This window comes from Aphis gossypii, chromosome 2, assembly GCF_020184175.1.
Source record: "Aphis gossypii isolate Hap1 chromosome 2, ASM2018417v2, whole genome shotgun sequence".
In the NCBI taxonomy this organism is placed as follows: Eukaryota; Metazoa; Arthropoda; class Insecta; order Hemiptera; family Aphididae; genus Aphis; species Aphis gossypii.
This window is the reverse complement of record NC_065531.1, coordinates 62,607,077-62,621,438: the sequence shown is the minus strand read 5'-3', so window position 1 is coordinate 62,621,438 and position 14,362 is coordinate 62,607,077. Positions and strand designations below refer to the sequence as shown.

Below are 14,362 nucleotides of genomic sequence, written 5' to 3'. Positions count from 1 at the left end.
GCGTTAATAGCAAACTATTATACGTGTTGGATAATGTTAAAAATAATTACAATTTCTAAAATAAAATAATATATTTAAAAATCTATAAACAAATAAAAATTTACTTACTCGGAAAAACTCCAAAATAAGTTTTGTTTTTTACAAAATATTATTGAAAAAATACACTTTAATTTATTTTTACGTAAAATGCTTCCATATAATTTACTGATAAAAAATTATGTTAGTCTATTGGCAAGTATGTTTGTCATTGCAATCTGTCTTATAATGAAATTGTTAATATCCTTAGAAATTTATATTTAGAGTACGGATTTTGGAGCAATAAAAATTTAAAAAAAAAACACTTAAGCTCTACAATTATCCAAAAAAGCTTAAAAAGTCATTAAGAATAAATTACAAAAACAAGTATTAAAATATTTATTAGTTTATTAAATTATTAAAAAAAACTATAATAAAATGGATTTTTATTCTCAAGTCTGCTGTTTTTCTTTAATTAATTCAATAAATTAAATATAACTAGATAAAATCGATTATTGCGCCACATCCTCGGAACATATTTGCATTATAAAAATAAATATTAATCTTTTAAATATATACGTTTATTTAGAACACATTTTGTGAAAAATGTTCCAAAATGTTACTTAAAAGCAAAAAGAGAAACCTGAAAAAGCATTAAAATCAAAAAAATCAAAAAAAAACTTCGTGGATTTGATTCTATGTATTAACCTATATAGAATTTATAGCTGGCATAACTTCGTTTTAGAGTAATAGAAAAAAAAACAAATGCCTTCGAAATCTGTACTTAACTTATATCATATTAACAAACGCATAAGATCAAAGCTCGATTACAAATTCATTACGTACCTACTTACTTATCAACATTAATTTTAATAAATATATTTTATATGCTTATATATTATACTATTTGAAAGTTATTAAGTAATAAGTAGAGTAAGTTAAAATAAATGTAGTTGCATTGAACGTCAATACAATTTAATAAAATTACTGTACCTAGATAACTTCGATAACAAACATGATAATGAGTAATGATATATTATGACAAATACATTACGTTTATTATATTGCGCATTCGCCAATTTGTTATATTGGAGAATAGCGATAACATCCGGTAAATTAAGATTATCATTATTATATTTTTATTATCAACATTGTTAATTTTATATAATACTAATTAACGCTATTCATGAAAATTTCCATTTTTTTTCAGGAAAATATCGTAAATATCGGTAAATAATGTTGCTCTCCGATTTAATGTAATACACCTATCGTTAAAAAATAGAGCACTTAACAAATAATATTTATTCTTAAAATGAAACTAATGTAAATTCAATTCACCTATCATTGTGAATCCACATATTAAATTAAAAAAAAATATATTTCTTATTAGATAATGATGATAACGTTCCTTTACTTGACTGAAATGATAAATTGCAAATGTATTTATTTACCTTTTATTTTGTACATTTATTTTTAATATATTTTATGTAACATTTTGTATTATTATGCAAATATATTATAACATGACAATAGCATAAATATAAACATATATAAGTAAAATAAGTATAGATATATTGTTTAAGATGTAAGAGTCTTAAATATTTTTTATCATTTATTTATTACACATAGGACTGTTTTTTTTATCTGACATTCTTTAGGAATAATTTATATTTTACCTTTTACTAAGTCATCTAACTATAATTGTAGTTTGCCTATAAATATTAGGTGTATTTCAAACGCTCAATCGAAAGCTGAACACATTTCAGATCAGATATCAAGTGAAAAATCACATACTGAGAATACTACTTTTAAAATCCTATACTAATAGTCTTTTTTTATGAGACCGAAACAAAAAAAAATGTTATTTATACTCGTTTATCAGTGAAGATGAACCTTCATGACAGCACTCAATGCAATCGATTTTACTCAAACTGCTTTTTTTATTTATTTTTTACTTCAAAAATATTATTTCCGTAAACAAACGTTGTGGGTTAATCGATTCTCAATTTATCATTTATATCAAAAAGAGATAGTTTCTCTATTATAGAACTTAAATTATATAAAAACTTGCATACGAAACAAAGATAAATAATAAAATAAACTTGTGATCGAGTAATTTAATATTACGTACGTTATGTATTTGGATTTTATTATATGTTACAAAATTATTTTTAAGGATTAGTGTTTCTTTTAGTGATGTTTGTTGTACGTACGAGTATGTTGTTTTTTTTTTAATTAAAATATAATTTTAAATTTATGTACATATTATAGCATAGGTATATAAATTTAAGTTATAAGTTTTTGGTGTTAAAATAAATTTAACTTTAAACTAATTTACAAAATGTATTTGAACGAGTATTAAACTTAATGATGAAGTAAGACAAATATTGAATATAATAATTAGTAATACCTAATAAATATTCAAAGCTTGAAGACTGAAGTATAATCTATATATTTAAAGAATATCGTTAGCTGAATTTAAAACATTTGTATGTATATTTGAATATATTCGAGAGACTAGAGAATACGTAGACCATTTATTTTTATTTTTTATCCCCATTAAAATTTGCACTATATTTTTCATAAGTATAGTCTGGTATATTGCTTTGTTGTATAAAATTTCCCAGACTTCAGTACAAGCATCAATAATTAATTTTACACATTGAAAATTTTTAAAAAACTTAAGAAAAAAAATTTTAAATGTACATTATAGCATTACATGGTATTATAATAAATATAGGAGTGGACTATAGTTGGAAAATAGTGAGTTATTTAGATTTAAAAAAAATAGATTTTGATTAAAAAAAATGTATAATAATCTCTTTTATGTTACATTTTTATTTGTAAAATATGTTATCAGTGACGAATTTATAGATAATTTATGGAGGAGTTTGGCTTTCAATTATCTGTAATAGCTAGGCTGAAATTTTTGAACATACCAAATGAATTTTTATAAAAATGTATCACTAAAATATTTACGTTTTGTCTTTACTCAGAGGAGTATTTGTTAAAATTCACCATTATGTATAATTTTTTTTTTAACTAAAAATGATATTTATTATTACTTATTTATTTAGCAATAGGGATTTTGGTCATGGAGCCCCCCTCCATGACCCCCCCAGGGTTGAGCTCCCCTTATATTCAAATCAGTTTGAGTATGCATAATATGTACTAAGTAAGCAATTCAATATGAACGAATTTGTATACTTTTAAACATGCTCATAAATTATAATGTATATTTTTAATGGAGTATTGATTGTTTATTAAACGTAAAAATTTTTCAAATCTAAATAAAACAAATTTACGTAGTTCAATGATGATATAATTTCTGGATAAAGTTATTTATATAATTATATATAGTTACGTATAGGTAATAGGAGTTAAAAATATAATACTTGGTATAAAAACTATTAAAAATGTGTAAGTTTAACTTTTTGGGAGTTATGTTTTTACTGTTATTTGAAATATGTTTACTATAACGTATACAAGTTTTTTTTAGTATACATTAAAATTAATCTAACCTTATTTGATGAAAGTTTTAATGCATTCTCAATATCATATAAGTTATTACCACATAGTCATCAACGTCATAAAATTTTAGTTAAAAATGTATGGAAATCCATACTTCAAGTGCGTATTAGAGGTTGACTATGGATGATGTTATACTATTATTATTATTAGCAAGTATGGGATAGTATGTCGTCATTGAATAAGATATGTACAATAAATTAATATGACATCCATTGCTCGGAGACATATTATACATCTAAGGTATTATAAGACTATTATTATAATTTATGATAGATAGCCAAACGACAAGGAATTCCTTTATTAATGCTGCCACCCATTATTTTCTTCCTTTTATATTTTCCTAGAAAAACTTTAATAAACGTGCTCTTTTGCACTTATTGAAGAATGACTTTATTAATAATACATGCTTATATTTTTATACCTGATTACGTATGCCCGAATAAATGTACATCGTTCTAAGTGATAAAAGTAGAAATAAATAGATTTTTCACTATTCCAAATTTATTAACATGGTGTTGGAACGTGGTTATTTCATGGATGCCGAAAGGCAATGGTTGTTAAAACGTGTTTTTTTTATTTCTATTTATATTTTGGAACATCTACGTACCTACCCACTAGTATGGATAGTACTTTTGTTATTGGGCGCGTGTGTATGTGCGTGAAACTTTATTACCTGAAACATTCGATGGGTTCTAATGTTTTAGCAATTTTGTCATTCGAGTAGCATTCGTATTTGAAAACGAAATGAGCAGAGACGAAGAATTGAGTTAGATGGATCAATGTAAGGTAGGAAAATATAAACATATATGCAGTTTGACATTTATATATATATATATAGTTTAATATGTTTTCGTACTTAAAAATATTTGGTGTAACATACGAAGAAATCGATTCAAGAACTATTAACTGCAGTTGTTACATGAAGTACACAGTGTTTTGAATACATATAGTGTATGTAATTTCGATAAAGAATTTTAAAATAATTTAAAACTTTAAAACTATAGTTAAAGTAAAATTAATATTGAGGCAATAATTTTGCTTAAAAGAAAAGTGGAAAAATTGGAAATTAAATGAAAATAAAAAATGAGAAAATTATAAAAGTTTCTAGATTAGTTAAGCAATCTACCACAATTAATTTGATGTTCTCATTTAAAGAGTTTGGTTAAACACTTAAACAATCTAATGCATAAAGTACTTGTATATTAATGCATTAGAAATTGTTGAGGTATATTCATATAGAATTAACTTGTTTTTCACAATTAATGAGAAATGCTGTTTTGTTGTTGTTGAAATTAAAATTTAAAATTTTACAGAATTTACAATTTTGTTTATACATTACAAAGTTTTTTAAAATTTAAAATGTTCATAGTTAAAGGTATTTCATTAAAAAAAATTCTACTTCATTTCAAAAATAATAAAGCATTGCCATTAAGATAAGCAAACAACAGACTATTAGTTTCTACAAACGACATTAGAAAATACTGTTGATTAACTACTCGATTACAGTCGTAAGACTAAATTCGTTTATTACATATATTTTATGTTTTTGGTTGTATAAACGAGATAATATACTTTTAGAATGTAGAAAGTTTTGCAAAATTAAATGTTTAGATAGTAAAATTAATTTATTATAAACAATTTGTTACTTTCCCTCAACTTGATATGCAAACTTCCAGCCCCCTTTTCAGAAACTAATAATCTGTTAATTTATTTTTTTTAAGGTTATCAGATGTATTTTATAAAATGTAAATATAACTGTACAATGTAAATAATAAATTATGAACAGCGATACCTACTGATTGTATTAATAATAATAACAATAAAAAGCATATTATGTTTAGGCATGGAAATATTAAAATATTATTTATATCTACAAATATAATTAGTCAATTAGTGTATAACATTCTAAAATTTACCAAAGTCGAACATTGTTGTATTACATCAATGCTTTTGTCGTAATTAGTAGATTAAGGGTGAAGTTAACATAAAACATTAATTATTCAAAATGTACGTAAATCCCATACCATATTTTGTGAAAAGTGAATTCCAAATTATAACATAAAAATGAATACATTTTTCATAAGTCGATTAAAGTTGAGTATTATGAATATTTAAAGTAACAGCGTGTAACAATGTACTAATGTCTTATTATTGCATATATATCTACACGATACACATATTTTTACACATTTTATGACAATTGTTTTTTATTTATAGTTATAGTTTTTTGTGTTTGGTTAATCTAGAAAGTCTTAATGATTTTGATAAATAATTAATAACTTTTTGTAAGGAATTTAACAATAATTAATAACCGAATTTTAAAATATATTTTGATACTAATGAATACTTATAGTAGTAATTTTGCTTACATATTTGTTACTTTTAAATATTTAGAATAATATTAACACAAAATTTGTTAGTCATATTTATAAATTTTACATATTAACCAATGACGGAATTAAATATGATTTAGCAAAGTTTTTATTCTCATATGTTGTAATATTATTAAAAGATAAAAATGGTTTATATGCTACGCAATACGCATGCAGTGATAATAAATTTGTGTCACTGAGTTAATGTACTAAGAAAAATACTTTAAGTGTTGATAATATTTCTAAATCAAATATGGATGAATGGAGTAACCGAAAAATGAGTTAAGCCCAACGGGATCATAAGTAACAAAATACCTATGTTGAAAATATATTTTACGTGGACGCAAAAACTCCCAAAATACAAACACACACACACACATATAAATACATATATATGTATATATTATATATATATGTATAAAATGATAACTCAAAAAGAAATTTTCTTGTCGAGTAGACTGCATTCAATCATCCAACAGATCTAATGTTAAATCGATTTTTTGTCAAATGTTTACCAAAAATTAAAATTATTTTTCGTGGGTATCTATACTTAATGTGATAAATAAATCAAATCAGTTTTTAAAATTATAATAGCTTTAAGCTTTTTAAATATTTTAAACCACATGTTGGTCAGTTTAAAACAAAATATGTATTGGAACTTCTTAATAGTGTGTAATATTAATTTATTATTACTGTAAAAAACATTATGTAGCCTTGGAGATATTATATATTTTTTTGATACGAGAAAGAATGTTTTCAAAATAAAATAAATTTAAGATGTTTTAAGCATTTTAACGTTTAAGTAGGTAGATGCTACTCAAATTAAAATGTTTGGTCATTTTTAAATTAAAAGATTTATTCAAAACTGTTAAAAAAATAAATAGAGTTTAAACAATTTAAATTGTTTCTCCGTATTGAAATTAAATAAAGTTACACGTTTAAAAAAAATATATTTTTAAATTTATTCCAATTACTTTCATAATACCTAATTTAAATAAGTTAATCAAATTTTATAAGAATAGGTAGTAGGTATACCTACCTATAATAGATATCAAAAAATTAAAAAAAATAAATAAATAAAAGCTACATAAATCATGATTTATTGTACCTAAGAAAGTTTTTAGTTAAAATAAATACATTTTAATGTCCCAAAAATTAACAATCAACTCAAATTGTATTTAAATGTTTTGTGACTAAGCATGTTTTTGTAAAAACCATTATAATATATTTGGTTATGTTTTAGGAGTTTGTTTAGTTATAAGTGAAATCGTTAGATTACTTATTGTCATTTTCTACCTTTGGAATTTTATATGGCCGTATCTTATGCAAATTTTAACTTCATGACGTTTAAAAAATTAGTTTTGTAACAGTTGTTGCAAAGTTTAAACCATTTTTAAATTATATTGTTGGAAATGTATTTGTTATTTATGTATACAGCTTATTAATGATAACACATATATTTGTATTATAGTGTCAAAATATTTTATTTAAAATTTAAAGTTTTTAATTTTTAGCTTTGCAGTTTGATATTTTATAATTTAATTCTCAATAATAACGGATTACTAATTAATTTAATATGTTTGTTACTTTCTAATATGTTTATGCACTGTAATTTATTATAAATATTTCAAGCTAAAAAGTATAATATGTTATGTTAGGTTTTTTATTTATAATATATAATATAACTTTTTATGCATAGGTACTATTGAAATGTAGTTCAAAGGTTTTAGGAAAACCTTTTTTCATGTTTTCATGTGATATGAAGGTCTTTTTAATTCTATGACTGAGGTTAGATTTTTTTCGTTTTAAAATGTTACAAGTTTTATATTTTATTTTAGGTAGGAGGAGCTCTTTAACAATGCTAAGTCATTTTTTACTGTCTCCGTAGTTTTCCTAAAAAATTATTAAAAACTAAACATAATATAATACATTTTTATGTTTTATATTTTGGTAACAGAACATTCAATGTTATAATTATCCAGTCGACATTTACAAGGCAAATTGAATATGAAATAGCGTACGGTTAAAAATAAAGTGATAGTGGTGCATTATTTATTGTAATTTTCAAGTTTGACAATTTTAATACCTGAAAAACATAGTACGAAATTTTGTTCATTAATAATCGTTTCAAAATGTGTAGATACTGTATTGACATATTATGTAAGTGAATGTTAAGTATTTATCGATATTATGAAATATTATGTCTTTATTTTCAAATAAATATACATAGGAATCTAGTTTTTAACATAGCCTTTTACATTGATAATTAAAAATTGAAATATAAATGTATATTGTACTGAATAAACATTTGATTCAATTTAAATGTTTATAGTTAATTAAAATTATGTTTTACGAGACTTTTAACATTTTAATTTAACATTTTTTGTTGTTGTTAAAGCATTTTAAAGTTACCAACCATAATTTATGTTGATTAAAAATGAAAATGACATAAATTAATGTTCTTAAATATTCTGCAAAGGTCAATTGAAAATTACTAAAATTGAATAGTTAAATTAATAATAGCTTTTATAAAACATATCAGTAAAGTATAAAAATACAGTTAAAGTAGACAGATTTATTGTTTGAATTCAATTATGTGTTAGTATTGGTATTTTGATTATTGCCATAAAATAAAATTTTTTTCAGTTATTGAATTTTACTTTTATAGTATTGATGACATTTTTATTTTAAAAATAAAATAAATAATCGGTCGGACCTGAAATTTTTGTTAATTCTTTCCAGTAATTTTTAACCCACTATTTAATTAAATTAAATATACAAATTACATGTGTATGCTCTTTTTTAAATGGTATTTACGTGTTTTCTTTAAAAAGTATAGTAACCTAATATGTATATGGTTTTTGTCAATTAATCATGAATGATTTTTCGGTCTATTTTGTATGCTATTATGTATAAATATTTATTTTGTATTCATTAAATATTCATGTATATTTTTAAAAATATGGACTCTAATTATTTAAAAATATTCAATGTGATATAATTATTTATGAGTTTCAAGGTTATTATTAAATATTTATTTTATGCTATATTATTTTGGCAATTGGTGGTTGATTTTACATTTTGCATAATATTATGAATGTTTTATTAAATTCATCGGTTCATTCTTTAAATCTTAATGTAATATATATTATATATTGTTACTGGTCTTTGGATTATTGATTTAAATATATTTCAATTTAATTAGTATAAACACGATAGAAAAGATAGAAGGGTGGTTTGAATAAAGGATGAATAAATAGTATTAAATATTAATTAATAGTTTATACTTAATACAACAATAGTTAAACAAAATTTGTTAATTCTATTTTTATTTAAAACTAATTTTCATTTTCAAGTAATTTTTTTTCTTCAAATCAAATCAATATTTTTTTATTCTACTAGTCAAATTTTAGTTTTTAACTAAATAAAAATTACACAAATATTGTGAAAATTCAAATTTGTTTAAGTTAAATATATAATACATGTATAATATATTTTTAATTATTTTGTTTATACGTGAGTTCAGTAGGTAGATTATACTGATTAAATAGTACATAATATTATATTATATTAATTTAAATTATAACACATTGTAATCTAATAATTGTTAATAGATTGATTTAATCGATTTAGATGTTATTACTAAAAACATATGTCATAAATATAATATATACCACAAAGGTACACTTAAAATTTTTATTTTTTAAAAACTACATTTTATTACTTAGGATTTGCGTTAAATTTGGCTATAAACAAGTTTTTTATTTATTAGGTCTTATACATTACGTTTCATGATTTTATAACCAGATAATATATAATATTATATTATGATATTAATTTAAATAAATAAAAAAATAATGTTATGTTTACTGTTATGTTTAGATAAGTTGGACGATTGGATTTGCCGACGGGTACCTGAGTTATGAGACACCATATATTGTGGATACTCGATCGGATTCATTTCATTTAAAATTAAAAATGACTGTCGCATTTTATACAGCCATAATTTTGATAGTGCTGTGGTCTCCGTTTTCGGTGTGTTTTAACCATACGGGATGGCTTCGCCGAATCTCTCAGACACCGTTTCCGGAAGTGCGTATGCGTCATATGCGACATTCTGGACTTTCTGCAGAGCCGTTTGTATGGCCCTTAAAAAAAGAGGCTGTAGTCGAGGGTGATTTGCTCCTTGGTGGACTGATGATGGTCCATTCTCGTGAGGATACTCAGTTCACTTGTGGTCCGATAATGGCTCAGGGTGGTATACAGACCGTAGAGACTATGCTCTATACTTTGGATCAAATTAATAAACAGTGGACCAAGTTTAAAATTGGAGCACTCATATTGGACGACTGCGACAAGGATACATATGGATTGGAAATGGCTATAGACTTCATAAAAGGTTAGTTTTGAACGTCTTATTAATGTCGATTTCATTTTAATTTGATCGTATACTGTGTTAAGTACTATATTTTTGTCATAGAATTAAAGTGAGAAATATTGTATGTGTTACAATTATGTATCGTTTACTTATTTTTTTTTAGCCGTTGGTAGCTTAAAGTGTAACATACATTTCAACTTGATGAAAATACTCTTTATAGAGTAAGCTTTTTTCTTTATTGCCTATTTGCTGACATGGGCACAGTAAATACTTATAAAAAGCGAGCATCTTCTTAAATCACTAAAGTATTATAATTTAATGCTTCATGGCATGCGGCAAATTGGTGTACTGAGAAAATAAACAATTATACACCCTTCGAAAAATTAATATTTTATGTTTTATTTTAAATTAACATACGCCTAACTATTTTATTATTATCTAGGTATGTACTTTGAATGTTATAATAGAATATTGCATATAATTAATGTAATTATATATGTATGAATGCTTTGTTTTAAATTATAATATCGTTGAAGTGCTCCCTTATTACAGGTGGTTGAGTGTAGTCGTGTAGATTCTAGTTGTGCCTATATCCCTAACGCCACTTTGACTACTTTGTATTTTTGGTCTCAATTACGTTTTAAAATTATGGTTTTAATTTGAGAAATTGATCCAATAAATACAAGACTTGACGAGTCTTGTGGATAATAATGACTTCCGGGGAAACTTATGATGTAAGAAAATATTAAACATTTATCAAGAAATTGTTGAAGTAGTACAAAAAGTAAAAAAAGTAAAAAAAAAATAAATACCATTTCTAATTCCTAAAAATTCCTAAAAAGCGTATTATAAGTGCATAGTTGATATTTGTATTAGTAAAAAGCCCCTAAAATATAGTTGTAACTGTTATAAAAATAGAGAAAATTAACGAAAAGGGCATTTAGTAGCTACAATGCATGGATTTTTGTAACGTACATTTTTAGAGACGTTTTGTTTACTAAACATAGTTATTACATAATATTTGATAAATATTAAGTAATAGTTATAAATATTTAATATTAATGCCTTAGAATTTAGATTATAGAATCTTTTTCAAAAAATTGTTTTGTTGTATTTTACATGAAAAATAATAATTTTAATAATTTTATTTATTATATATTTATTGTATTAATAATTGTTGAAAAATACATCGAGACTCACTATTTTCAAAATTATTATTGGTAAAATAAAACTGTTTTCAATAATTAATTTCTCTAGGTATTTCAATATATTAAAAATAATATGTTAAAAATATAATTAATAATTTTTTTTAGCATAACAATGGGCTTGTGTGGGCTTTACAAAAGATTAAGAAATATGTTGATTCATTTTGTATCTAAATGTTAGTTACTATCTAGTTGACTTTTATTTCATCTCATTTATGAATGACAGTTGATAGATCTAATTTATGGGTGAACTTGGTTCAAATAAATTAATATATCAGAGTCTCCATCGTTAACGTTGATAAAATATCGATATTCATTATTCTTTAAAATGATACAAAACTACAAAAGCGTAAGAAAGTTGAAGTATTTTATTATTCTATTTAATGCTTTTACAAAAGTTAATATTTTAAACAAATTCATAATTACTATGCTTTTATGCGATGTTTATTATATTAAATTAATTAATTATACTTTTTCTTATAAAACAAAGTTCTAATAATCATTATTCTTTTATTTTTTTATACCTTCATAATATCTGTGATTATTATAGTTTGAGTAGCTATTTGAAAAAAGAACAAACAATTTGTAAAATAAAACTTAATACACTTGATTCAAGTTAATATTAACAAAATATAATATTTTATACGTAATTTAATCAACTGATTATCATTAAATATAAAACATTGGGTAAGTCGGTATTAATCTGCTGTACATTAAGGGTCGAATGTGGTACTTTAATAGATGTGTTAAATTTAAATTCAATGATAGGTATATTGTTCTATATGAAAAATGGTTCTGAACAGAGACGGTATGTGGTCCTAGAATATTTCATATTATATTTTAATTATTTTACATTACATATTAATATTATTAACTAAGATACCTTTTAAGTCAATAGACTTACGAATGATGTAAATAAATTTACAGTATAAATGGCTAAAATGTAATAGATTAGTTATAATAAAGTAAAAATGTTTACATGTTTAGTAATAAATGATATATATAATGTATATTACTGTATAACTATTCATATTCTAAAATAAAAATAAATAAATGTTATTTTAAATAAATAATAGTACTTATATTAACACAATATTTCGTATTCTATTTTTGCCGTCAAACATTTTTTTTTGTGGTTAAAAAAAGTAGATCTTTTCTCCTTTCCATCCTATAAAAAAAGTTATATTTAAATGAGTTACGACGAAAAAAATACGAGTATTTAAAATAGACACATTGCTCGTTATTTTAAACTTGATTAAATACTAAATAAAATTGTTGACATAAATTTATTAGTACTAATTTTTTTTATAATTATAGTACGAATGGAATTATTTAATTTTTTTAGAATTGTCAAAATAAATTAATGTGATCTTAAGATAAAAATAATTAGTTTTAACTATATAATCATCCAGATTAAATTGTGAAACATTAAATTGACCACAGTTTTTCATATTTAATTTTCAGTAACATTCGATAAAATAATAACTTCATCTACTTTTTATCAATATTAGAGTTAATAAAAAAAGAAAAAACTATTGGTGAATATTTTTTATGTACTTAATAAATATAGATAGGCACTTAAAGCTAAATCTAACAAAGATTTGAAATTCAATGTTCAACCCTAAATTTAAGCTAGGTATCTATTTACGCCATAAGAAAGGTGGAATTTATGATATAAAAAAAATAATTGTTTAATAATAAAATATAATTTTATTTTATGTTCTTATATTTATAAGTTTTAATTTGTTTTATGCACTTATTGTTGTCATTATGTTCAAAATAAAATTATCTATAGACAATTTTTTAGGTATAATTGAACGATAGTTAAGGCATAACAAGTAATTCAAAATATAGTTCCTTATGATGAATTATTTTTATTGTAAAAATAGTTTAATTAATATTATAATTACATCATTTACGGATCCTAGCATCCTAGATTTAGCTATCTAAGTAATTTTGTTTGTATTTTTAAAACCTGCAAATATGTAACATCCATAATATTATTGAATATTTTATCAAGTACTCAAGTTTTTAGTATTTATTCAAAAATTATTACACTGTTTTAAAGTTATTGTCATGTTCAGTTTGTCTTTATTTTAATTACAACCATTTTCAGAGATCCTTGCAAATTAACAGATTTATTTATGGTAAAAATAATTAAGTGCGAGTGGTATACATCGGTCACAAGCGCCATCGATTTATTTTTTTTTTTTTTATCTACGTACCATTTTTTTCTGTTAGGGATGTATATAGAGCATTGTTTGTAGAGGGGATAAACAATAAATTTGTATAATACCACTAAAAACAGAATATTGAAATAAATTTAAAAAAAAAAATCAATAGGTAAAGGAGCAAAAAAAATTGTTGGTTTTAGGTTTTTAAAATATTTATTCTTATGCATTTTGTTTTTTTTTATTACTAGATATTTATAATAAAACATTTACTATATAAAATTTATACATTCAAATTTCTAATCTAAACTATATGCTTCAAAAAATGTTGGTCATTTTCGGTGAGGTCGAAAATTTAAAACATAGCATGAAACATAATTTTAAGGTTAAATATTTTAAACCAATTTAATAAAAAAATTATTTGTTGCATTAAATCATACATTTTATATTTTATTGACTTAATGTTTAGTCAAATGCTACCAATAAGTTGAATTTAAAACTGTAATATTAAATGACATAAAATTGTATAATTCACTACTAAATAAAAAATATGTTCTAGGTGTATAACAAACTTTTAGTTAATTCTATTTAGGAAAAGAATCTTTAAAGATAGTATTTAAAATAAATAATTGTAGTATCGATAATCTAGAAATTTTGAGTTTGGGAGGATGAGTAAGCATAGGCTTTAGC

The 14,362-nt window shown here is 22.8% G+C and overlaps 1 protein-coding gene across 2 annotated transcripts in view; it reads left to right on the top strand.

The window, feature by feature from the left end:
* The window catches only part of LOC114122942 (metabotropic glutamate receptor 2), a 175,792-nt gene that overhangs the window by 2,727 nt on the left and 158,703 nt on the right, over nt 1-14,362 (top strand). For both annotated transcript variants that reach the window (XR_007603874.1, XM_050200126.1), the window contains exon 2: nt 9,801-10,317. Coding sequence is in view for 1 of the 2 variants with exons in the window: in XM_050200126.1 (XP_050056083.1) it covers nt 9,897-10,317 (421 nt within the window). In the remaining variant the exon portion in view is untranslated. The remainder of the gene's footprint in view (nt 1-9,800; nt 10,318-14,362) is intronic.